At 42.1% G+C, this 27,666-nt stretch overlaps 1 protein-coding gene across 3 annotated transcripts in view; it reads right to left on the bottom strand.

The window, feature by feature from the left end:
• pde9aa (phosphodiesterase 9aa) overlaps window positions 1-27,666 on the bottom strand; it is a 35,327-nt gene that overhangs the window by 857 nt on the left and 6,804 nt on the right. The window contains exons 2-16 of one of the 3 annotated variants that reach the window (XM_084084500.1): window positions 25,947-26,017; window positions 24,541-24,618; window positions 23,844-23,887; window positions 20,434-20,488; window positions 19,466-19,536; window positions 12,679-12,760; window positions 7,191-7,257; window positions 6,086-6,160; window positions 4,811-4,897; window positions 3,540-3,644; window positions 2,734-2,816; window positions 2,433-2,589; window positions 1,623-1,736; window positions 1,152-1,256; window positions 475-603 (exon numbers count right to left, since the gene is read on the bottom strand). In XM_084084500.1, the coding sequence (XP_083940626.1) occupies window positions 475-603; window positions 1,152-1,256; window positions 1,623-1,736; window positions 2,433-2,589; window positions 2,734-2,816; window positions 3,540-3,644; window positions 4,811-4,897; window positions 6,086-6,160; window positions 7,191-7,257; window positions 12,679-12,760; window positions 19,466-19,536; window positions 20,434-20,488; window positions 23,844-23,887; window positions 24,541-24,618; window positions 25,947-26,017 (1,323 nt within the window). Of the gene's footprint in view, window positions 1-474; window positions 604-1,151; window positions 1,257-1,622; window positions 1,737-2,432; window positions 2,590-2,733; window positions 2,817-3,539; window positions 3,645-4,810; window positions 4,898-5,668; window positions 5,744-6,085; window positions 6,161-7,190; window positions 7,258-12,678; window positions 12,761-19,465; window positions 19,537-20,433; window positions 20,489-23,843; window positions 23,888-24,540; window positions 24,619-25,946; window positions 26,018-27,666 lie in introns of all 3 variants that reach the window. The other 2 variants (XM_084084499.1, XM_084084501.1) reach the window with 2 other exon arrangements.

Raw genomic sequence — 27,666 nt, 5'->3', positions numbered from 1 at the left:
CAAATAACGTCAACATTCTTACCACGTGAACTCTAGCCTCCCTGTCTTCACATCAGTCTAATTAGTATAGGGTTTAAGTGGCATAAATTCTAATCTGGGATTTATTTAAATAAACTATTTTATCCATCTGTGTGGTGGATTATGGTGACGTATATTTGCTGTGGTTAGAGACACTCCTCCATCCTATTGAGTAATGTTGACTGGTGTTGTATCGAGATCTTGTTGGGTCACATGTCCTGGTTTTGTTAGCAGCATAGTTACTGTGATCCAACTGTCACAACATTTACATCATCTACTATTTTAATGTCCAATTTCATCACCTCTGTAAAAAATACTGGGTTTCATGTTAACTCCATGTTAAGTCCTTTGATGGCATTTTCAATGTGCCGGATACTGCACAGAAGTTATGGATTGCAGCTTTAAACGCTGTCGTCATTGCAAATATCACCACAAGTGCCATCGGCCCATGCTCACCTTCATGACTGTCTCAAACATGGGGATGAGGACGAACTTGATGAAGCCGATCTGAGCCGTTGGCTTGGTGACCTTTTCTCTGTCCATGAATGGAGCCACAGGAAGACCCTCTGTCTTCTCCCTGTCACTCTGGAGAGAGTGAGTCACAGCAATGTGTCAGTGAAACATGAAATACAGAAAGCATTTCTGCAGCATTAGTTAGGATAATGCAGGGGTTCCCAAACCTTTCCATGCCAAGGACCCCAAAATAGCCAGAGCCTCTGGATATGGCCCCCCATATTACTAAATAGTAACCTATAGTATCAACAATCTCACAACGCCCCTTGACATGTTGTGAAATCTTTCCCATTTCCTTTACTTTTCAATTGGCTCCCTGGTGGCCCCCACTTTGAAAACCACTGGGATAGTGAACAGTACTCAGTGAGTACTCATATGTTAGATTAGTGCCTGTGTGGTAGGTGATGCTTACAAACTAATTTTATTTGAGGCACCAGTGCTCCTCCAACATAAAAACACACACAGGTTATGATCAAGACTTACAGGCAAACCCTCTTCTAGACAGCTTGCCTCTCACAGAGCCACACTGTAAAATCATTTCATGCAAGGAAGTCTGTGAAAGTGCATATTGAGAGGACATCTCCTTTTGTCCTTCATGCAGTTAGCTGCCACCCCCTCACCTGCATAAAGTACTCTTCCAGCAGGCAGTCCACCCAGGGCTCAGCCACCTCCATGGGTCTCACCTCGTTGGAGATGTCACAGCACTTGATCAACACCATCTTCAGCTGCAAGAGTTCATCACATTGACACAGGAGATAGTTGTTATGGAAACATGTATGACAAACAGAATGTCATTCCAGAAAGGATACTTGAACATGACTTATTACATAAATACAAATAAGAACATCTCAAATGTATTGTCCTGCGATGTCTTTCTCACATGATCATTCTAGAAACAAGTGACTTTTGATTGTTTTTTTTCCCCTTCTTTTTCTTTGGGGGGGGCATGGCTCTGACCCTTATGCTGCTTTCTTATTAGTTGTTTGTAATGTCACTCATGAACCTCATTCTACTTTTGCACATATTATGAGTCACTGTAGAAAATGACTTCATGGACTGGATGAATGAGTGACAGGTGAATCTGTTCTTACACAGGTGACATGCTCTTCGTCTGCGTAGTCAAAGTTCTCCACTTTCTGTCTGAAGGATTCCAGGATCTCTCCATGTCGTGCCATGTCTGTGGCCAGGATCAGTGTGATGGTTCCCTGCGACAGAACATATTACAACAATGACACTGAACCTGCCTGTGCGTGCATGCCTGCATGAAGTCATTGTGACCAGAGATGGGCGAAAATACATAAAAATATATACTGGCTCAAAAAATGTATCACAATACAAATACAACATACTGATCTGAGAAATGTATTTGAGATGCAAATATTATTACATTTCATGTATTTTGAAAATACATTTTATGAAAAAATCCTATATTAAAATTGCCTAATGGGTGGGTGGGCAGACCACCACCCCGTGACTATGACTCAGACAACCATAAACAAACCCAATACGCCCATATATAGGCATACGGTATGGAGATCTGGTTGTATCAGGTGATCTCTAGTATCAAGAGTGTTTTTCATGGTGTTTGGAGCAGGCACACAAAATAATTACCACTGTGTGTGAGAGCGCAGGTCAGAGTGACCTTGTCATCATCGAAAGCTAGACAAGAACTATGGCATGAGACAGAATACTGACACCATATCAGCGCTGAATACGGGTCTTTTCAGATCCATTCGGGTATTAAACATAATGTTAAACAGACCCGAGGTAATAGAATCTGAACCGACCCGGACCTGAAGAACCTGTATGGGTCTTGGGTACTGTCGGGTATTTTCGGTTCGGGTGGACCTGTGAAGACTGCCACCCCACACACACAAAAACACATTGAGTCCCAGGCCCACCTGGCGTATCTGTTTGAAAGCCTCTGAGTCGAAGTTGGAGAAGATGTTGCAGTCGGGCTGGGTGAAGATCTGAAAGGCCACGGCACAGTGATGGTTCTCCAAGGGGGAGATGTCATTGTAGCGGACCGCCAGGTCTGTCCTGGCGTTGACCTGGTACCTGCAGGGTGGGTACGGTGGGGTCGAGAATGACAGGAAACCATTGAAAATTAGGTAAATATCACAATCACATTGACGCGATAACAATTACAATATATCATCATATTAAACTATACAGACAGCCCAGGTGGTGTATGTGTCGTACGTGTTGTTGTAGCCAGGGTGATCCAGGTCATGGCAAACAGCAGCTGTCATTAGAATCAGAATATCCACCTGAGTGAACTTCTCCTGAAAGACAAATACAGACACACACACACACACACACACACACACACACACACACACACACACACACACACACACACATTAACGGAAGTCATTAGCAGACTGTGTGTGCAGTCGATGACATGTGCGTGTGCGTGTGCATGTGCATGTGCGTGCGTGTGGGTGTGGGTGTGTATGTGTATGTGCGTGCGCGCGTGTGTGACTTCATTAGCACATCAGTGGTGTGGGAGCCTCCTAATCACCTATTAGACCCCACCATAATTAAACCTTACGCACATGGTTGTCCCTGGCAACAGAAGGGAGGGGAGTAGAAGAGAGTGGATGTCCCTGACAACAACGAAAATAAAATAAAATAAATGGAGTCTCTACAGCAGAACCATTCTGTGTCTTTCCTCATCAGACAGAAAGTGATGCATTGTGAATGGATGTAATCATTAGGTCATTTCTAAGTCTGAGAATTGTAGTAGTATAATACTAGCAGTAGCAATTTTGACATTTTATGGGATTTTGCATGTGAAAAAATCTTCATGACCCAGCGGGGGTTGTTTTTAGTAGTACTAATACTACTATGTTTCAAGTGTCAGCATGTCATGCAACGGCGGTTGACCTTCGAGATATTCACTGTGTCTCATTGTGGTTTGTGTTTAAAGGTACTGTACTTTCGTTGCGTTGCGCTGTACTGTACTGTACTGTACTGTACTGTACTGTGTGAGAGTGCCGTGTTACCTGCAGACTGCAGAGACAGATCATACTGTACATCATCTGGGTGACACAGAAACAATGACGGAAGTTATGGAAGGGGTTGTTCCTGTAGTTGTCATGGATACAGAGCTACAGTGAGAGAGAGAGAGAGAGAGAGAGAGAGAGAGAGAGAGAGAGAGAGAGAGAGAGAGAGAGAGAGAGAGAGAGAGAGAGAGAGAGAGAAAACAACAGTTATTTTGCCTTGTGGTCTTACTGTACATTTTGTTTAGGACACTCCCACAGACAAAACATCTAATTGGACTTTAGAGAGGTGACATATGGATAGAGAAAAGTTTCCTTTGTTTCTTGTTTGTTTCTGGGCTAGGGAATACATTGCATTCACCTGTTGTCCCAAATCTAAAACAACACAACACAACACAGAGAAATGCAGTGTTAATTTGCCTCTGAGAGTGTAAAAACACTTTCCCAGTTTCCCAGGACTGAACTTTACAATGACTCCTCAAAAGATCTTCCTGTAAATACCTTAGAGAACCGGAAGTCTGACACCACTGCCACTAGAGGCCGCTATCCCCCTGGGTCACACTGGCAATTTTACTCATATGGATATGAAACATCAACTGACGGGAGAAAAAGTACTAATTTATCCAAAGTATGAAAATAAAAACATTTTCTACAAACAAAGACGTTATCAAATGTAACTCAATACCATAAACGACACATATCTGACAGAATCGCCGGGTTGATTTGTTTATTTTTAGAACACAGTTCTTGTATGACACGCTCTAAGATGACCATATGGTATTTCCTTTTTTTTTTTTCTTCTTCTTTTTTTATCCCGCGATTTTTGTAACCCATTTTTTTCACCCGGTGCCAATTTCCTAAGTGATCCTGGGCGCTACACCAGCCCTACACCAGCGCTACACCAGTCCCCCACAGCCAGGGAGGCCAGGGCCGAGCTCATGCTTCCTTCAGTGCATGAGAGCCAACTGACCTTCTTGTCACCTGACAGGGGGGAGTTTCCCTGGTTGGACGTAGCGCGTGGAAGGAACACGTTATTCCAACCAGTTCCCTTCCCCTCCATCAGGCGCCCCGGCTGTCATGGGGGTGGCAGTATAGCGACCAGGATTACTACATGTTTTTGTGAGGGTATTAACTACCCTAGGAGACATGGGGAGAACATGCAAACTCCACACCATATGGTATTTCCAATAGAAAAGAATACTACCCAGGGGTAGCGGGAGTGACGTCAGCACTCTATTCCGGTACTCTATTTGGACCAGATGTGGGATCCTTACCAGCCATCTTTTCAGTGTGATGGGATTGATGTTGAAGTCTTTGACCAGGCCCAGGTCATGGTACATGTGCTCCAGGCAACTCAGCATCTGGAAGCAGGGAGAATGATGTAAACTAAGCGATCTGTCCAGTAGCACGTTTAAGTGAAGAGCATTGCTTGATTTATACTGAAAATAGGTGGTCGAGCGTGTGGATCGGCTATTTCCGGTGCACGACACCAGCTGGCAAACGAGGAGCAGTAGAAATCAGGCCAAGTGAAGCCTTTTACTTCTACCGCTCAATATCTGTGGGCTATAAATATGCTATCATTTTATCAACCAAGGACTCAAGTTATCAGTCAGGGTGCAATGGTGAATGAGGTGCTTTCCAGAAACACTTCCATGGTCAACTCCTGTTTACTTGCTGTAAAGGTTAAATAAGTCTGAAAAGTAATTTCTTTACATTTCTTGCTATACATTTCTGTCACTGTTTTCAGTTAGTAAATACATATGTGTGTGTGTGTGTGTGTGTGTGTGTGTGTGTGTGTGCGTGCGTGCGTGCGTGCGTGCGTGCGTGCGTGCGTGCGTGCGTGCGTGCGTGCGTGCGACTCTGAGTGTGTCTGCTTGACAAAACCCCTTAACCTGCAGTATGAGGTCTTCAGGGGGTTCCAGGGTGTCCCCAGCTACATTATTGATGGTTAGGAACTAAAGGAAGCCTTGCAGAGTATATGGAACCAATTTGTACACTCTCAGAGTTATAAGGGTCAACTTTCTGTCCCTGTCGAAGTAACGACGCAACCGTGTGACTTTCAAACGAGAGTCGATATTGACCGACTGTCTACGGAAGGTAGACCAATTGATCAATTAGATCTATTGTCTCACCTCGTTGGGTTCCCATTGCCACGCATCGAATGTAGGCTGTCTGAGAGCTTCCACTGTCTCCTTAGACAGATGGTACTACACACACACACACACACACACACACACACACACACACACACACACACACACACACACACACACACACACACACACACACACACACACACACACACACACACACACACACACACACACACACACACACACACACACACACACACACACACACACACACACACACACACAGGCAGAAAGGACACAGACAGAGACAGACAGACAGGCAGACAGACAGACAGACAGACAGACAGACAGACAGACAGACAGACAGGTACATGGGTAGGGGAGGGAAGAAGAGAGAGAGAAAGAGAGAGAGAGAGAGACATAATGTTTCTTATCAGTTCAGTGTTCGGGTCTTACCTCGTTGACCTCCCATAGCCAGACTTCAAAGGTGGGCTTTTTGAGGGCATCTATGGTCTGCTTTGACAGCATGTACTGCAGGCAACAGAGCTCTCAGTTAACACTGCCCCACCTCTGCCTGGCTTAGGGGGGCCTTGCCTTCATACAGTTTCTACATGCAACACACACACACACACACACACACACACACACACACACACACACACACACACACACACACACACACACACACACACACACACACACACACACACACACACACACACACACACACACACACACACACACACACACACACACACACCTCGGCATACACGTCTTTACAATTGTTAAAAGAGTTTCGCTTCCACCACTGGACGTTGTTTAATGTGAGATCGTAAGGGACTCGTGATCTGGTTTTAAATTAGTTGGGGGCTTTTGCAGAGGATATCCAATTAGTTTGATTTCATCTCAAGTCATTGTTTTGGCTGGCTCCTGTAGCGTAGGATCTGGATTAATAGGTTCTATGATTGAGAACTGGTGAAAACATTTCAAAATGTGTGATCCCCAAAGTCCTTTTGGTGTAGGGACAAAGCATGGGGTCAGGAAGGTGACAGACATGGGGGCAGAGACTGGGATCTTACCCATTACAACATCTCTACTATCTAGGAGGAACCAGCATTTGTGATATCAATAATAAATGGCAACATAACCTCAACAACAATAAATGGCACACAGCACGGACTTTGGAAGTCTACTGGTACAGTACACCTGACTGCAGGCTTACCAGAAAAACACACAAAGGCATGAGGGACAGAGTAGCCTAACTGGTGGTTGACGAATAATTATAATATAACATGATCTAGTCCCCTTTAGTTATTTTTGGGGTAAATCACTGTACATTTGCACATATACATTGTTTTGTCCTCTGCTTTTAACCCATAATAACTATTAGCAGTAGTGGGGAAGTGCCATTAACACAGCCCCATGGAGCAGTTAGGGGTCAAGTGTCTTGCTCATGGACACTCATGTCATGGCAAACTGACCTTTTGATTACAAAATGGCCTCTCTACCCACTCAGCTACAGCCGCCCTGTGAGTAAAATAAATTAGCATGTTCTCCTTACCTTGGGGTAGGATGGTACGTCTCTGCGAGGAGTCAGCTTCTTATTGTCATCAGGAAAGCAACTGCCGCTGTAGGAACGAGAACAAAAGAGATAGAACAACCGTCAAATACAGTGTGACTGCACAGTTCAGCACAAAACTGCATATCAATCAGGTAAGTGTACATAATCACATTATGCATGATGACTTTGTGAGTGTGAATCCCAATAATGGTCCGTGTCACGTTTATTCCCCTGCCTCAAACCTCTCTTTCCTGCGTCTCTCCACTATACTAATAATAACGTACAGGCTTTTTAAAACTAATATTAGTTCTGCTATAATAGGGGGTGTAATCTGTGCCTAACACACAGGCACTAATCTCTTCTGATCCAGGACCCATGAGGGAGAATTACAACTCTAAATATAGCTGCAAGCAGCGATAATATGGGGCCAGGAGAGAGAAATGATAATTCCTTTAACAGGTCAGTTCATGAAAGTCCTTGCGGTCTTGTTTCCAATGAGTGCCTGTGAGCAATTAGGGGTTAAGAGTCTTGCTCAGGGACAAATTTCATTTCATCGACACATTTGCTGACCTGGCCTGGAATCGTACCTGGGGCAACCAGAGTCTCTGGCTCCCTAGGCGGGCTCACTAACCACTCAGCTATGGCCACCCCTCAGAGAGAGAGAGAGAGAGAGAGAGAGAGAGAGAGAGAGAGAGAGAGAGAGAGAGAGAGAGAGAGAGAGAGAGAGAGAGAAGAGAGAGAGAGAGAGAGAGAGAGAGAGAGAGAGAGAGAGAGAGAGAGAGAGAGAGAGAGAGAGAGAGATAGATAGATAGATAGATAGATAGATAGATAGATAGATAGATAGATAGATAGATAGATACGGAATAGATTGAAGAGACATAGAGAGAGACAAATGGAATAGATTGAAGAGACAGAGAGAGAGACATGGAAACGGAATAGATTGAAGAGAAAGACATGGAAATGGAATAGATTGAAGAGAGAGAGAGAGAGCGCCATGGAAACGGAATAGATTGAGTCATGTTTTTTGCATTTCAACTTAAATGAGTCTGCATCAAGTGAGGCTTGAACCGGCAACCTTACGGTCATGAAGCACTCTTAGGTAGCTGCAACACTACCTATAGTGCTATATCTTTGTCCAGGCTGATATTGTCTGTTGAGGATCACAAACTCTTGCCTTCTGTCATGACCCAAGCCCCTGTTTCACTAACACTAAGATCACTCGTTCACAAACCATTTACCAATGAAGAAATTGTACATCTCCTCAGAACCAAAATTAGTGAAAGTAGCCGATCTACAAGCTCACAAACCATTAAAAGTTGTCAGATTGTACATTGGCTATTTTCACAATGAAGTATGTTATACATTGAAAAAACATACTCTCATTGCTATCTGAAAAGTTGTGAGATTGTAGATCAGCTGTATGTAAAAAACACTCAATTAAGTATTTCATGTTATCTTTAACAATTGCAGATGTATTCATTGATAGTCATGTTGTGTGAAATGCAACTCAGATGAAGTCTGCACCAAGTGAGGCTTGAACTGGTGACCTTCAGGTTGTGGGGCACACATTTAAGCGAGAAGCCACCAACAGACAAGAACCTGTGAAAAAGGAGATCACACAGATCATACAGTTTCACGCAAATAGCTGAAAAATCCTGGGTTTAAGTGTTTTTCAAACTGCTCAAGATTGCGGACAATCTAAGGGCGGTGCTTACTGGTCAACGTGATAGATGTGTTCCTCATTAGTCAAGGCACATGTGTAAGCAGGTCTAATGGCTGTCGGCCAAACGAGGCATGACTTTTGCCTGTTTAAAGTTTCAATTTTCAAAAAATTGCTATAGCGCCCCCGTTTGACCAATTGGAGTAAGATTGGTTTCAGTGATATTTGGAATGGCCCTTTACATTTCTGCAAAGTTTCAAAGAATGGTAAGTCTGCATGTATGTGTTAGGGGCAGATGAATAATTGTCATAAAACTGCAATATTCATTGGCTCATTAAAGCTTCATTTTTTTCACTTATGGAAGATATTTTGCAAACGTTTTTTGGTATAGGTCCAAAGTTCATGTGTAAAAAGTTTCGTGCAGATTACTCAAAAATCCCAGGAGGAGATAGGTTTTAACTGTTTTTCATATAATTCCAAATGGTGGGAGATCTAAAGGTCAGAGGTCAAAAGTCAGAGTGTGAAAGTTGTTCAGCATGAGGAGACGCATGTGTGCATCGAAGTTTCATGGCTGTAGGTCAAACACGGCATGAGTTGTACCTGTTCAAAGTTGGCATTTTTCAATTGAGTGCTATAGCGCCACCTTTTGACGAAAGATTGTGAGAATTATTTCTTGATCGTTTTTCATGACCATCTATCATATGGCCGAGTTTCATAAAAAGCGACTGCACGGTTCAGCCAGAACTGCCAAAAGTGGCAGAAGAAGAAACGGAAAATATAGCTGCAAGCAGCGATAATATGGGGCCAGGAGAGAGAAAGAGAAATGATAATTCCTTTAACAGGTCAGTTCATGAAAGTCCTTGCGGTCTTGTTTCCAATGAGTGCCTGTGAGCAATTAGGGGTTAAGAGTCTTGCTCAGGGACAAATTTCATTTCATCGATACATTTGCTGACCTGGCCTGGAATCGTACCTGGGGCAACCAGAGTCTCTGGCTCCCTAGGCGGGCTCACTAACCACTCAGCTATGGCCACCCCTGAGAGAGAGAGAGAGAGAGAGAGAGAGAGAGAGAGAGAGAGAGAGAGAGAGAGAGAGAGAGAGAGAGAGAGAGAGAGAGAGAGAGAGAGAGAGAGAGAGAGAGAGAGAGAGAGAGAGAGAGAGAGAGAGAGAGAGAGAGAGAGAGAGAGAGAGAGAGAGAGAGAGAGATACGGAATAGATTGAAGAGACAGAGAGAGAGAGATACGGAATAGATTGAAGAGACAGAGAGAGAGACAAATGGAATAGATTGAAGAGACAGAGAGAGAGACAAATGGAATAGATTGAAGAGACAGAGAGAGAGACAAATGGAATAGATTGAAGAGACAGAGAGAGAGACAAATGGAATAGATTGAAGAGACAGAGAGAGAGACAAATGGAATAGATTGAAGAGACAGAGAGAGAGACAAATGGAATAGATTGAAGAGACAGAGAGAGAGACATGGAAACGGAATAGATTGAAGAGAAAGACATGGAAATGGAATAGATTGAAGAGAGAGAGAGAGCGCCATGGAAACGGAATAGATTGAGTCATGTTTTTTGCATTTCAACTTAAATGAGTCTGCATCAAGTGAGGCTTGAACCGGCAACCTTACGGTCATGAAGCACTCTTAGGTAGCTGCAACACTACCTATAGTGCTATATCTTTGTCCAGGCTGATATTGTCTGTGGAGGATCACAAACTCTTGCCTTCCAAGCCCCTGTTTCACTAACACTAAGATCACTCGTTCACAAACCATTTACCAATGAAGAAATTGTACATCTCCTCAGAACCAAAATTAGTGAAAGTAGCCGATCTACAAGCTCACAAACCATTAAAAGTTGTCAGATTGTACATTGGCTATTTTCACAATGAAGTATGTTATACATTGAAAAAACATACTCTCATTGCTATCTGAAAAGTTGTGAGATTGTAGATCAGCTGTATGTAAAAAACACTCAATTAAGTATTTCATGTTATCTTTAACAATTGCAGATGTATTCATTGATAGTCATGTTGTGTGAAATGCAACTTGGATGAAGTCTGCACCAAGTGAGGCTTGAACTGGTGACCTTCAGGTTGTGGGGCACACATTTAAGCGAGAAGCCACCAACAGACAAGAACCTGTGAAAAAGGAGATCACAGAGATCATACAGTTTCACGCAAATAGCTGAAAAATCCTGGGTTTAAGTGTTTTTCAAACTGCTCAAGATTGCGGACAATCTAAGGGCGGTGCTTACTGGTCAACGTGATAGATGTGTTCCTCATTAGTCAAGGCACATGTGTAAGCAGGTCTAATGGCTGTCGGCCAAACGAGGCATGACTTTTGCCTGTTTAAAGTTTCAATTTTCAAAAAATTGCTATAGCGCCCCCGTTTGACCAATTAGAGTAAGATTGGTTTCAGTGATATTTGGAATGGCCCTTTACATTTCTGCAAAGTTTCAAAGAATGGTAAGTCTGCATGTATGTGTTAGGGGCAGATGAATAATTGTCATAAAACTGCAATATTCATTGGCTCATTAAAACTTCATTTTTTCACTTATGGAAGATATTTTGCAAACGTTTTTTGGTATAGGTCCAAAGTTCATGTGTAAAAAGTTTCGTGCAGATTACTCAAAAATCCCAGGAGGAGATAGGTTTTAACTGTTTTTCATATAATTCCAAATGGTGGGAGATCTAAAGGTCAGAGGTCAAAAGTCAGAGGGTGAAAGTTGTTCAGCATGAGGAGACGCATATGTGTATCCAAGTTTCATGGCTGTAGGTCAAACAGGGCATGAGTTGTACCTGTTCAAAGTTGGCATTTTCAATTGAGTGCTATAGCGCCACCTTTTGACGAAAGATTGTGAGAATAATTTTTTGATCGTTTTTCATAACCATCTACCATATGGCCGAGTTTCATAAAAAGCGACTGCACGGTTCAGCCAGAACTGCCAAAAGTGGCAGAAGAAGAAGAAGAAGAAGAAGAAGAAGAAGAAGAAGAAATGGAATAATGCGAATAACAATATGGGTCCATGCTGGAAGCCTGGCCCCATAATAATGCGAATAACAATATGGGTCCATGCTGGAAGCCTGGCCCCATAATGAGAAAAACATCAAGACTGACCTCTGATCAGTATTCACAATAACCTTGTTAAAATAAATCCCACATCACATGCTCATTTTCCACACACTTCTCATTTAAATCCTCAGGGTTCTAGAACCAGGAATATTGTTGAATACAATGATTGTGGTTCTTGTAGCTCTTGTCTGTGCGATGTTGACAACCTGGTTGTTTGTAAGTAAAAAAAAAAAAAAAAAATGTGAAAATGACAAATGGAAAGATGTGGGATGTTTTCTACTTTAATACTCAAGATGAGTGTAGATATTATATCAGGTGTAATAGTATACTATTATTATTATATCAACTATAATAAGCCTACCTAGAGATGTGCATAGTTTTAGCACCCTCTGGTGGACAAATATGCAGACAGTGTGACTCATTTTAATAGTTTCTCACTCTCTTAACTCAACTAATAAAGTGAAACCAAGTAACTAGCCTAACTGAAATTAGGCTTTAAATTATGAATTAATCAAACACTTCTGTGTCTTAAATCAGTGTCAGTGTGTTAATTCAGAAGATCTGAACCAACTTGATGTACAGTATCATCCAACAGCAAGTAAGCGAAAATAAATACATTATAATTGGGATAAAATACAAATAAATCATAATAATAATAAAAAAACACACAATATAATGGCACTGCAAACATGCTATTATGTTGTTAAAAGTGTGTTATTGGTTAATGGTATGAGCCAGTGTTGTGCCCCCTCATCACCTGTTCTTGGTGGCTATTTCTTCTCGCAACTTCTTGATGTCGCTGCGACATTTCTCAATCTCCACCACTTTCATCCCCTCCACTGGAAAGAGAGATAAAGTGACAAAGGGGAAACATAATTAGGTCAAGTGACAGCCAGTTTCATAACACTGAATGGTCTTTCATCATGTATATGACTCACTGTATACTTACATTAGACATTACCATTGTCCAAAGCATATGTTTTATTTGTATTGTCAAGGAAGCCATTGGTTTCCATTAATTTCAAAATCAACATGCAGAGACTTGACACTTGCTTGAGATAGGTAATCCAACACAATGAAATGACACTGTTAAGGCAAACTAAAAGTTACGCTGTTGTAAAATGGTCAGTAATGGCATGGCAGTAATCTCAAAGTTATGCCATGAGTCACAGAGATATCAACCTAATAAATCAGATGAGACAGTGTGTGTGTTTGTGCGTGCATGCGTGTGTGTGTGTGTGTTAGTGAGTATATCACCATCATTAATATTAACAGCCCCTCTCTCGCCTGGTATTATCAGGACTCTTTGAACAGTCTCTTTAATGGACTCCACGTCCTCTCTGGCTCCACTGTACAGCCCGTGGACCCAGCGACTCAACTTTCATAAACTTTAGTAATACGCGTATTATGTTGTACGTTCTGTATTTTATTGTATTTCTATTTATTTATTGTCTCCGCCAGGCCGAAAGGCATGGTGAGAGTATGTTTTACCCCCTGTCCGTCCGTCCGTCCGTGTGTCATTCTGTCATTCTGTGTACAGCTAATCTCCGGCACCGTTTGCTTGATCGCAGCGAAACTGTGCACACACACACCCTGGATGCCAGAGCAGAACCTAAACTAACAAACAAACAAACCTTTGTTTGTTAGTTTATTTATTTCATTATTTAGGGGCGATGCTCTATTGTTGTTTTGTCTGTTGTATGTTTATATATATTATATCAAATTATGTTTTCTTTCTGTTCATTTTGAGTTTGAGTACACATAATGCCTGATGTCCTGGAATACTGCATCAACCTTTTTTTCTTCTTCTTCTTTAATTATATATTCTTTTGTCAATTTGATTTGGTTCCACTCGGTTCAATATTGCCAAAGCCTCTACATCTTCTATCTTCTCTTTTGATTTTTCTGAACATGACACTCTGTAAGTCCCAACAGGATGGGTGTCCATGGCGACTGCAAAGCAATGGCATCTTTGTAACCATAGTGACCCCAGGTATCCAGAAAGAATGATGCTGTCTATTTATTTGTCATCTAGTTGTGTAAAAAGCTCTTCATTGTTAGGGAAATGTGCAAAGTATTCTACACTTGCTTTCAAATTCAAATGCTATTGAATTTGTGGCAATTGCAAATTTGTTACTGACAGATTTGTTGGGGCAGGGTATCGAACCGGGAACCTTCTAATTCCCAGACGAGCCGCTGTCAGTGCCGTAGCTGGCCTGTCACAATGGCGATACATCAGCTTGTTATGGTGAGAATAGAAAGCAACAACAACAAAGAAAATTGAAAAAGCTATTCATTTGGTACAGCACTAACTAACAGGCTACAGCCTGTCAGAGTTAAAATTAGAAGAAGCCAGCTGCAGCATCAAGCACTCTAGTGTGTTTCTGTTAATGTCTGTGTGACAGCACGCAATCTGGTGTTTTCTGAGAAAGGGGAAGAGGGAGCAGGTGCAGGAATGATGCGCCCATTTGCAAATACACACGCACACACTCAACCCACTCACGAATGCACCCACCAACAGCAAGGCACATGCACCTACAAGCTGCCTACTCCCTGCCCCCCCGCCCAGTCTCGCAACACACACACCTGAGCATCATGCCCATAGACACTGAAGCGTGACGTAAATTGTCCACCCACATAAAGGATTCCAGTTCCACTGTCTTGCAGGCTAATGAGAAAGACAGAGGGTATTCAGCCGTAGCATGCCATCGGCCGCCCTGTCCAGATCCTCATGCAAATCTTAATCTCACAAAACCCAACAGGGCTTAACCTTAAATACAAATAATTAATTAATTAAACCACAGCAAACCCATACCTAACCTGAACCAGCTTTATACCGTAGAAATTTGATTAGGACACCAACCAATCAAATGCCATAGAATGTGGAGGTTCCGATCATGGCATGGCTGAATATGGAATGACCTCCCCCTGCAGATTCACTCCCTATCTTCAGCTGCAGTCTGACAACTCTCCGAGTCCTCAGTTCTTTATACTTGTTGCCTATTTAGATTTTACTAGTGGCTACTAGTTCATATATCCTATGTACGTATACGTATGTAATTCATATACGTATGCTGTTTGCTTGTCCATAGATGCTGTAAGTATTTAGATAGATGCTATTTCTTGGGGTCATGCCTATCATGTACCCTCAGCCCTATGTTAACTCAGTTTAGGATAAAGCTTGGGGTTAGGGGTTAGGGTTGGTGTTAGTTATAGTTTTGAGGGAACATAGGGCTGAAGGAATATAGGTACGCTCCCGTTCTGATGTACCGTATACATGGTATCCTAATTGTAGCACTTGCTGTTTTGTTGTCTTTGTTTGCACTCTATTTACATGACCCTTACCCAGTCCTTTGTTGACTAGGGTTCATGCTGCTTACTCTGATCTTACACTGTCTAAGTCGCTCTGGATAAATGCCTACATTGTAATTGTAAACTGTGAATATCCACTGCCAAACTGAAAATGAAAAAGATTTATAAAATGATGAACTTGAACTAAGTAAAGCCTGATTCATATTTGGTTGCTTGTCGGTTTTGTGCAACAAAAATAGCCGATCTATAAGGTCACTCGCAACACTTTGCATCGTTGTGGTAAGAAACAGCTTTTTGGAGCTGCCAATGAAAAAAAAGGACACAAATTGCAAGCATTATGTCGCTTTGAATTTCAGCATTTGACCGTATCTGAAACGAACATAATAATGCTCATTCCAAAGCTCAGTCAGTGTGAATGCTGCAGCGCCACACACAGCACAGTAAAACAATTCAACGTTGATATGTCAAATTAGAGGCTTTGATCTCTCATAATTGGCCTGGCAAGGTCATCTGTTTCTAGGGCCTTTATCCAAGAGAGTCATAAACCCAGGAACATGGTAGCTATTTACCACTTGCCAACGTGGCACATATTAAATGACCAAATACAGAGTGTCCACCATTACAGGATCTATTACAATGTCCATATTTGCTCTGGTTTCTTTTTAGAACATACACACAATCTTGAGTGCAATCCGGGACTTATTTAAATGAATATAACTTTATTTGAACCAATATGTATGTATGGTAGACTAGAGTATGTTAATACAATAGAACTAGCACATCTGCAGCGGTTCTCCCTACTCTTCCATTGAGAAATGTTGACCCTGGTGTCGGGTAGGACAGCTAATGGTTGACAAGCAGTGCATGAAGCTCATAAGCCGAATATATCCCTGGCCAAGGGTAGATTCCCTCTTGCCTGAGTGGTAGTTGGTTTCCCACACGAGAAAACACGGTTTGAAGCCTGTGTGTTACAGTTGAAATGACCTGTCTCCGTCAGGAGCAGCCATAAAACGTACAGCTGGAGCTTTATTGTTTTATGCCTGAATAAGTGAATACCGTTTTAATAAGGCTGTCTTTGTCCCCGATAAGTGTATAATATAACTTAAGTAGCAGCACTCTGCACGACATGATTTGAACACGTACAAAATCGTAATGATTTCTGCTCAAAAGTAACGACCTTTGCATTCAAAATTCTAAATTGCAATACCAACTGGAAATATGAACAGCATGTGTGAGTTCCTATCCTCATTCACCTTTTAGTGTGAATGAGGCCAGTCTGGGAAGTAATGCTCTAATGATTGCAAAGCGATTACTGATTAAATGTTCCCGCAGGGCATTCTCTTAAAGAACACTGTGATGAAAATAAAAAACAAGTTAGTCCAACTGACCGGACGGACAGCCTGTTGACGTATCTTTATAGATCAGATTTTATAGCCACATTGATGCAATTATGGGATTACAGTGTGAAGCCTTCGGATGAGATGCTATCGCTGTGTAAACGCAAAGCAGGACACCGAGAGGTCAGGGGCCTCGCAGCAACTTCCTCCTCACAGTTAATAAAAAATGCAACGCAAACAACAGGTGAATGCAGCCGGCAGCCAGCCATGAAGGTCACGGATCTTGTATTCCTTTTTTTTTTTGGTGGTTGCCCAGCTCTGCAATGTATAATTCTGTAAGCAGAAGGACGATAAATTCTATTTCAATGATTCTCAAAGTGGGGTTCTGGGACGCCCAGGGAAACTTGATATGGCCCCCAGCTTAATTAGTAGGGGTGGCAGTATCGGATGAGGTAGAGCAGCTGCTTGGGAAACAGAAGGTTGCCAGTTCGATCCCCGCATGAGTTCATGTTGAAGTGTCCTTGAGCAAGACACTGAACCCCTAACTGCTACCGATGAGCCATCAGCCATCAGTGGGTGAACGTAATGCACATTGTAAAGCACTTTGGATAAAGCCGCTATATGCACAATTTAGAATTTTTATTTTTACCATTAGTTAATACAGCATCTAACCACTCTAACTGTAGTTTATATTTATATTTATATTATGGCTAAATAGCCGGTCTACAAGCTCACAAAGTCTTGACAAATTGGGAAAAATGTTGAATCACTTTGAACATTTTTAACAACACAAATCTTCTCTTATGGGCTTCCCTGCTGGATGGAGGTCCACCGCCAAATACATTTGGGGGTCCTTGACATGAACATATTTGAGAACCACTGTTCTAGTTCAATGTTCAGACAACTTCCTAATAACTGGAGGTCAATAGCAGACCACATACAACCTCTATCACTACTTACTTATCTAATCATTGACTCATAAACACTGCTGCAAAACAGCTAAATTAATTACCTCCCAACTGGAGGTGTGCAGTTATCTCCACACAGCTATCCACCGATCATGAAAATATCACTGTACAGGGGTTAAATAATCATTTTGTTGGCAATGAAATGGAGACATGAAGGCATATAACTGTTCCAAAAGCAGCTATGCACAGATCAATGGAAATATGTCTTTACAGCGGTTCAAAACTTTTTTCATTTAACAATACCAGACCATGATTTGGCTTGAGGAGCAAGGATATTCAGAAATGTGTCTCAAACATGCATCGAGAAATGTGCAGTTCAAGCAGAAGACTCTTTTGTTTCCAAATGGATTAACTTTGTTAACACTGCGTGTGTGTCTGTCTGTCTGCATCCATACATGCGTGCGTGCGTGCATGCGTGCGTGCGTGCATGAGTGCGTTCGTACAATCGCATGTCTGTTTATGAGCCTGCATATGCGTATGCATGCGAACTTTCATTCATGTGCCTGCATCCGAATTAGCTAATAAGTCCCCAGTTACTGTTACTTTTCACTTGACGTGCAAGCAATTACGCACCATAACCAGGGACCTGGCGTCCCTATTTTGGCCATGTCATTATATAGGTGAACGTTTTCAGCAATGTTCCCAAATATACAAAATAGCAGATATACAAGCTCATAATGCGTTGCATCGCACTGCGTTGTGAGCTTGTAAATCAGTTATTTTCACCACGCGACACCATACAACAAAGTACAAAACAGGCCTCAATGCATGGCAAACTGCTGGCTGCGCACATTGATCCAGAGGTGGACAATATTGAATGCAAATCTTCTGAGCTAAAAGCAAATGTCCTTTTCAAACAAAACATCATTTTGGATTTGTACCTTCTGTTGCAAGTAAAGATCAAAACTCCTCCATTATGCTGCGCTCAGCCAGTAACACAACTATAGAGTTCAAGTCATGAGGCATGAATGGATCATGTCACTGCATCATAATCATAGTGGAGGTTGTACAGTATACTGTAGGACAGAGGTACAGTAAAGGGAAATTACATTTACTGCACTAATATCATTGAGATCACTTTCAGAGCAATTTGATGAATGATAGATACACTGACAGCCAATCAAAATCCATCCGTATTTAGAACGTCACATTCTACACATCACTCACATTCAATATGTTTACAGAATGTTATCGTTCTTCAGTGTGGCTCCTCACATCACTATCTTTGTAGTTATCATTCTTGGTGTGGACAGCCCTTTTGGGAAGTAATGTACTGTTTACTTGTGTTAAGATGACTTGAGTAACATTTATCTACAGGAATGCATGTTGCACATCAATAGGACTTTTAAGTACTCTGTAAACATACACTGTCGTACAGTATGTGCAAAGGATTATTAGTCATTGGCAATGTTAATGATTTGCTTCTCAGGAATCCGTCTGCCGTAATTTGTACGCTTCTCTAATAAACTGTGTACATTTCTAAATAAAATCTTGATAACAGCAGTACTTTGACTTGAGCAAGATATTTTGTCATGCTCCCAATCTCTGCAGCATGTATAAGGAACATGGATAATTATGCAATGCACTACATTATTAGCATGTTACTGCTGCTCTTAATAAGTAATATAATACCTGTAAATATATGTGTAAATGTCAAGATAAACACTTACAAAATTAGCACATATACACAGCAAAAGTATATTACACATATTACACAATTATGAGAAAGGTAAAAGGTTGTACTTGACATGCAGCACTTTCCCCAGCTCTCTACAGAACATACAGAACACATACACTACAGAACAGAAAGGAACCCTTCAGCTCAATGTGTACCACGACAGAGAACACACTGAGCATGAGAGATCATTTGAATGAGAAGGAAGATGACAGCTCATCACAACAAAGTGATGGCGGTGGTTTTACTTACGCTCCACTCTCTTCTCCAACATGGCCAGACGGTTGGTCACCTCGGTCTTCAGCTCGTTGATCTTGAACGCCCTGTGGGTAGCAAGACAGACCATCAAACACAAGAAGTTGGGGAATAAGTGCAGCAGAGAGAGAAGAGGGGGAGTTACCATGAGAGAGTATTACCGTAAGAGAGAGAGGGGGGGGGATATCTATGTTTGTACAAAGAGATACAGGCAGAGAACAATTCAAATGGATTGCACACTCTCATGATTTAAATGAACACTCAGGATTTTACAGTGTGGGTGTTAACAGGTGATAGCAACAGCTGTCAGTAGCGTTCCAGATATCCGCAGCAACTGTTACGGTAACAGTTAACGCTAACAGACAGATAAGCGAGGTGCAGGCACACTGACTGGGAAGACATAATGGCAATCCGCTGCATCTGTGTATACCTGTGTACGACTGTGGAACAGTGTCAACCATCAAGCTGATTAACAGGCATTGAGCCCTGTCCATGTCAGTCTGACGACATAGACCGTCACACATGCATTTTCACTTATGTATATGACTACGAATACACTAATTGCTTTTGCACTGTCTGGCACTATCACTTATGTACTATACACTTACAGTACATGTTTGATATCTGCTGCTAAGCGATGTCTCTTACTGTACTTGTACAAGAGACTGACATATTGTTGTCCTGATATCTGACTTTTTACTTTGTTTTGTCTCCATATTATATTTTGTAACAGAAAATTGCTGCAAATCAAGCTTGAAAATGATTTTACCCACTCTTTTACACTAAGCTTGTGACAATAAACGACTTTAACCACACCTGGTGTTCCAATTTCGTCATTATAGGTCAAAATAAAGATTTAACATTCGAACAATTAAAAAAAAAAAGTTGTGACAATAGCCGATCTACAAGTAAAGCTCACAAGTGTGAGCTTCAGAGGTTAAGATTAAGTTGAAGTGTGCACTCACCTGGTGAACTGCTCGGCCACCTGCATCAGTACATTCTGAAATAGTTCCTCCTTGTCTGCGAGGGAGAGAGAGATGTGGAGTAGTGTTACACACAAACAGAACATGCACACGGATACATCAACACTGAGTCAACACACACAAGAGTGAGCTCCCTCGCGCGCACGCTCTCTCTCTCTCTCTCTCTCTCTCTCTCGCGCATGCAAGGCATGCACGCACGCGCAGCTGATTACAGTAAACAACAGGTTGCGTCCCACTCATCTGGAACACAGGTATACAGAGAGAGGTTATGTAAACTAAATATAGAGAGATGGAGATAAAGACGGAGAGAGGGAGTGACAGAAACAAAAATCAATAGACAGAAGGACAGATGGTAAGGCAGGAGAGAGAGACAGAGAGACAGAGAGAGAGATATAGAGAGAGAGAGAGAGAGAGAGAGAGAGAGAGAGAGAGAGAGAGAGACAGAGAGACAAACAGAGACAAACAGAGAGAGTGAGAGAGAAAGAGGGAGACACAGAGCGACAGAGAGACAGAGAGACAGAGAGACAGAGAGACAGAGCGAGAAATATGCATAAAATGTCCTACTTCGCTGATCTCACCGTGGATGAAAGTCAGTCTGAAAACGGTGCCAGCATATATGTTTACAAAACAACAACTTATAATTCCTCTCGCCACACACAGGGGACAACAAGCCAATGACACAAACAAATACCTGGACAAAACCTCTTTGTCGCGGGCAAAGTTCAACCGGGCAGGCCAATAAACTCACAGCAACAGGAACTTGTAAAAAATAAAAGATCACACTCGTGCCGGCCTGTGCTTTGTGTCACACACATTCCATCTCTGGTTCAGGGGAACAGGTCAAGGGGAAGAGGCTCGAAAATAGCATAATTAAATGTGCCTCTGTGATTGATTAATTTAGCCTAGCTGGCACAAGAGAGCAAAGTGTCACTGAAATATAAAAGCATTTAAGAAACAGCAAAAATAGCTTGTAGACTGCTGCTTGGCTATTTTCGCTGCACGACTATATAAAACAGGGCTTAAAATGGTGAGGATACAGTAGACAGAACGTTTACATTATTGGTTGTTTGTGTTGAATATACAGTAAGACCTATACCTAAGTTCACTATTTGAAAACGTCAAAATATGAGCACTAGGCTTGGGTCGAATTTTGTTAATATCGAGTACCTGTACTAATATCCCCCTCAACAATAATATTGTACATCGCAATATTTTGAATCTGTCACATGACCCCTGAAATCCCCTCTCTCTTGACCCCTGTCTCTCCATTGTAGTTTGTGCCACAAAAATGCCTTAAAAACTAAAATTAAGGAAAGTGTTTTTCCATAACTTGCCCACTTCCCTTTTCTCTTTTATGGGTTTTATGAGTGGAAAACTACAGAATAACACAGTCTGTCATGCTGTCACAATAATGTTCAGACACACTGATTAATGAATGATTGATGAAGAAGATAGTGAGTGAGTGACCACATGAGAACTATTAAAGGCATGGAAGAGATTAGGAAGCTGCTTAGGAAGAGATGAGGACATTACTACCAGTAACATCAAAAATAGTTATACAGCTCTGTCCTGCAGGAGTGGACTGGATGTGATAGTAAATGCTGTTTATAGATGTGTTTTATTTTCCCTGTCTGTGTGTGTGTGTGTGTGTGTGTGTGTGTGTGTGTGTGCGCGCGCGCTCATGGTTGTGTGTCCGGGTGTGCATACTGTACATTAGTGGTTCTCTCATTGTCATTGCTACACATTAGGCTGCAGGACCCTTATTTGAAAACAGTTTGTGCGAGGACACCCATAAGAGCAGATATTTGTTGTTAGATAAGGGGCGGCCATAGCTGAATGCGTAGATAAGACATCTGCGAATCAGAAGGTCCCCGGTTTGCCCCCCCCCCCCCCCCTGCCTTGGTCTATGTGTCGAAGAGTCCCTTAGCAAGACACTTACTTAACCCCTAACTGCTGTATTTATGGCACCCACTGCTCCTAATATTTAGGATGGGTAATGTAGAGGACAAATTTCACACATGTGCTAATGAACTGTGACCAAACATAGCCCAAAGATTAGATCTAGAACAGAATTCTACAACTGATACTGGTGATGGGGAGATAACAGTAAAGACACTTAAGTGAAACCTATGATCTTAATAGTCATTCTTATACATTCTCTCATTGGGCTGAATTAAACTGTTCCTCATTTTGCTGGGGACCCCCTCAAGGGGGCGCCGATGGCCTAGTAGTGGTTAAGGCGCGCGTTCGATTCCCGAGCCCTTTGCTGCGTGTCACTCCCCGTTTCTCTCCCCGTTTCCTGTCATTCTCCACTGTATTATCCAATGAGGCAATAAAGACCAATCTGAGAAACCACTGCTGCACATGAACGGATGCATGCGTAAGTGCTTGTGTACATTTTGCAAATCATGCAATAATTAGTGCACATTTCCTGCAAGCAGATGTCAGGTAACGCACTTTTCAATGAAGTAAAGTGGTGCATCCCTTTTTAACACAGGTGAAGTGGAACGTAAACTATGTTGTGTAGAACATGATCATTATATGGCAGTATATAAATAGCTTTTCTTTAGAATAGCACCAATTTATGATTTCCCCTGAATTGCCTTGTCTCATCTGAATGTACTGTACCTCATAAATACTCAGTTTGACACATCAGTTTTCTCTGTGTCACAAATCAAAAGCTCTGTAAATTCCCCATTACTGAGTAGAAGATGTTTGGTCTCCCATGCGGAAGACCCAGGTTAGTACGTATACATCACTGTCTCTGTGTCCTTAGCCTTGTTAACCACTTGAGCCCTACATACAGTACTTTGTTGTACAATGAATAGCGAAAATAGCTGATCTACAAGCTAGATCGGATATTTTCAAAAGAATTGAAATGTTTTGCCTATAATGACATGCCCAAAATACATCCGGCAGGGTTAATATGGTTAACCAACCCTCCCCTGCCCTGGACCAATGAACTGAGACAGCGGATGTTTCTAGCTCATTAGATGAAGCACTGTGTGTGAACTAGAGCGTGCATGTGTATTTTTTTTACATTGCATTTGTGTGAGTGTGCCTATTAGGCCTAATCATGTAAACACGTTTTTGCATCAGCGATATCTGTGTGCACATCGACTAATTTACACTTGTTTATGCAATTTTGTATGTTTGTTTTTTTGTGAGTATTTGTGTGTGTGTGTGTGTGTGTGTGTGTGTGTGTGTGTGTGTGTGTGTGTGTGTGTGTGTGTGTGTGTGTAGTCTACTTTTGTATTAATTAGTAACAAGGCACGTGTTTCTATTTATGTAATGTTTCTAGTGTGTGTGTGTGTGTGTGTGTGTGTGTGTGTGTGTGTGTGTGTGTGTGTGTGTGTGTGTGTGTGTGTGTGTGTGTTGCCCCAGGGACTCACCAGCAAGCTGCCCTCCAGTAAGAGGTACCACTCTGTATGGTGACCTTCAACACAACAGGACACATGCACACACACACACACACACACACACACACACACACACACACAGGCACACGCGCACACACACACACACACACACACACACACACACACACACACACACAAAATCAAAGCTCAGTTAAGAGAGTGACACAAAATACTTTACATCCTAAATCAGATATTCTGTCCTCTTCCTCTCACGCTAAACCCCAGTGTGTGTGTGTGTGTGTGTGTGTGTGTGTGTGTGTGTGTGTGTGTGTGTGTGTGTGTGTGTGTGTGTGTGTGTGTGTGTGTGTGTGTGTGTGTGTGTGTGTGTGTGTGTGTATGTGTGTGTGTGTGTGTGTGCACACGCGCGTGTGCGTGTGCGTCAGACAGAGAAACCATTTCGATGACAGATTAGCTCTGTTGAATTATCAGGTCCTCACATGATGTTTGAGGAGTCAAGCTGTTTGAGATTTCTGCCAGAGATAACGCTGAGGGCAGATAGGCTCCTCCCACTGGCCCTGCACGTGTTTGGTCTATATGTCCTACATGTCCTGGTGTTTGTGAGTGCGTGAGTATGCGTGTGAGTTTATGTGCATGTAAACATGCATTTGGCATGTGCATGGGTACGTGTGTGGGTAAGCATGCATGAGTGTGAATGTGCGTGTGCGTGTACCTTTCCGTGTTGTGTGGCATGGTGGGGTCTATGGACACCATGGCTCCCGAGGAGTCTAGCAGGGAGAGATTTGTGTTCCTGTCCAAGCAGGAAATGATGGTTAGTCCACAACAATACATGATTTGAATTGTAAACATCATGAGCACCGCACAGATCAAGACACGAGTAGGGAGCATGGCTTTGAAATGTTGCTGTCAAAAGGACATGTGCATTACTGGAGTATTTCCAATTGTCTATACTTTCACTTCTACTCCACTACATCTTAGAGGCAAACATTGTACTTTTACTCCATTACAATTATTTGAAAACTTTAGTTACTAGTTACTCTGCAGTATAAGTTATTACATTATAAAACATATATTAACCACTTTAGCCCTATTTTATACCTCGGCTATTTGAAAATAGCCGATCTACAAGCTCACAAGCTTGAGCATGAGCTTGTAGATCTGCTATTTTCAAACAATTTAGTACTTTTACTTTTGGTACTTAAAGTACATTTGTATACCAATACTTTTGTACTTTTATTCAAGTACATTTTGAATTCCGCACTTTTACTTAACAGACAGAGTAACAGAGTAAGAAAGGAAAACCGGTGCACTTCCTCTGGATGCCTTCTTAGTTTAGGCAGTGGGTGCTCAGCTATGTAAATAACTAAAAAGTAACTATAAAGAAAACCACCTAAGTGGAAAAAGTGGCACTGTCTTGCAAAAATAAAAATTGCAAGACAGTGGCTCAGATGTGGTTTCTCATTTTATTGAGATGTGAACGCTAACGCGTTTCGGCCGTAGCCTTCCTCAGAGCAGATTAAAAGAGTGATACTGGGGGTGCATGCACCTCTTTTAAACATACACAAATCATCCCCACCTGTGTAGGGGGGAGGTACTTGCTTGACAATCAATCAATCAATTACACAGTATCACAGTCAGTCAGATCAGTGGTTCACAACAATATCAGTACAGATATCACAGAGAGTATTTCTTTACTCTCTGTGAATTCTGTGTTACAGAGAGTATATTTCTTTAGAGTAACAGAGTACTTATACATTGCAGTATTGATACTTTTACTTAATTAAAACAATTGAGTACTTTTCCCAATTTTTTTTTGGACATGTGCAAGTTGGAGGGTGGGGTGCAGACGTACAGAATCCAACTGAAAAATATAAACTAAGAAATCTGTTTCTGCATTCTGTTACACTAAGAAATCTGTTTCTGCATTCTGTTTAAACAAATCTGTTTAAAAACCTTATTGAAAAACACACCAAGGTGTTGTGGCTCACAGACCTTTCTGCACAGCGTAGGCAAGTTTGCCTACACTGTGTCATTAATATAGTCTAATTGTACCATACCATACCACATTGCATGGAGTGTGTGTGTGCGTGTGCGTGTGCGTGTGTGTTTGTGTGTTACCTTGGGAGGTTCAGAGCGGTACAGAACAGCTCCTTTATGTCACATGGACTACAGAACCTGCTGAACACCACCTGAGAGGACACACACACACACGCACGCACGCACGCACGCACGCACACACACACACACACACACACACACACACACACACACACACACACACACACACACACACACACACACACACACACACACACACACACACACACACACACACACACACACACACACACACACACACACACACACACACACACACACACACACAAACTTTAATGAACAGTCTGTCTCAGACCAGCCAGAGGGCTGCTGGTCGAAGGTGCTGGGGCCCACTTGATACCACCCACCCTCAATGAGTCCAGTTCCAGTGTCTGTGACTGTGGCCGTTACACTGGGAAGCGCACAACAGTGAGCAAGTTTCCCTTGGTAGCGTTTTTAAACCGTGGCTCCTAGATGTGGCGCCACTGCTCATCTGCTTTAAATATTTAACATATTTGAACTCAGTACAAGCTTCTCGCACTCATCGTGTACCATGAGTGCGAGACGATCACAAGAACTTGGAGACGATGCGTTCTAATGTAATCTTATTTCCTGTTTGTGTCTGGAACAACGCTGATTTGGGCTGTTTGAGCTTAAACGCGTCCATTGTTGGTCTCGGTGAGACAAATAAAAGTGTGTCTGCTGGCTTGTTTCTCTTTTGGTTTGGCCGTGTGGGTTTTATACAAGAAAACAAATGACATTATATTTAAAAAAAAACATGTGCAAGAAGTAACATAATGAATCATACCGATAACACCGGAAACCGGCTCAATCCTACAAGGAAGTAAATCCCCAAATATAATTGTGAATATTTGTTTACTTTCTAGAACTTTTATACTGGAAGTCAATGAAGGTCAGACAAGGCTGAAACTTTGCCCAAATATGGAGATGGATGACATCATAGTATTGACATCATAAATGACTGACATCATAGACTGGACACATGACGTCTGAGAGATCCATTATGGAAGCCAAGCTGTTTTTTTTATTTTTTAAGGACTATTGCATGGGAAGTATACAGGCAGGATTCCAAACAGCCCTATTACATGTACAATACAATACAACTGAATATATCATCCTCTTCTCTAGTACATTTATTATGAGCAAGTAGAACAGCGAGCCCCTGGGGAATAACTTGCACCCGCCAACTGGCAGGACTCCCATACTCAAGAGCTTTCCCTCTGATTAAAAATATGCAAATTCCACTCCGCCACAGTGGGCAGTAAATATGTCTTTTATTCTTTCACCCTTCTGGGGGGCGACAAGGTCGAAGCCTCGTCTTCAAATGTGACAAATCAGTCACTCGTCTTCCCTTGCGTTGTCCCCTGTGTCAGCTGCTGCCCGTGAACACAGATAAACCAGATAGATAAGGGAGAACTATAAGACTTATGGCGTCTACACGCAAACAGACAGTCAAACGGCAACGTAGGCAGAAAAAATGAATGACGAAAGGACAACATTATATCAAGAACGGGGTCAGAGCGGTACAGAGATGCAGACAGGGTTAGTGCAGCAGACCCACTTTTTACTGCATTCATTACTGTTGCACCTGCGCTCTGTGTCCTCGTGAAAAATGGCATGGACAAATGTAAATGTGCCATGGGGAAGTTAGTTTGGTTGAAAGAAATGTTGATACTGCACACAACATCCAAGAGAGAGTTGAATGTAGTTCTACACATTG

Source organism: Gymnoscopelus microlampas (assembly GCF_963454915.1).
Source record: "Gymnoscopelus microlampas genome assembly, chromosome: 17".
NCBI classification, from domain to species: Eukaryota; Metazoa; Chordata; class Actinopteri; order Myctophiformes; family Myctophidae; genus Gymnoscopelus; species Gymnoscopelus microlampas.
Note: the sequence above shows the minus strand (reverse complement) of the source record. Positions and strands in the feature narration are given on the sequence as shown.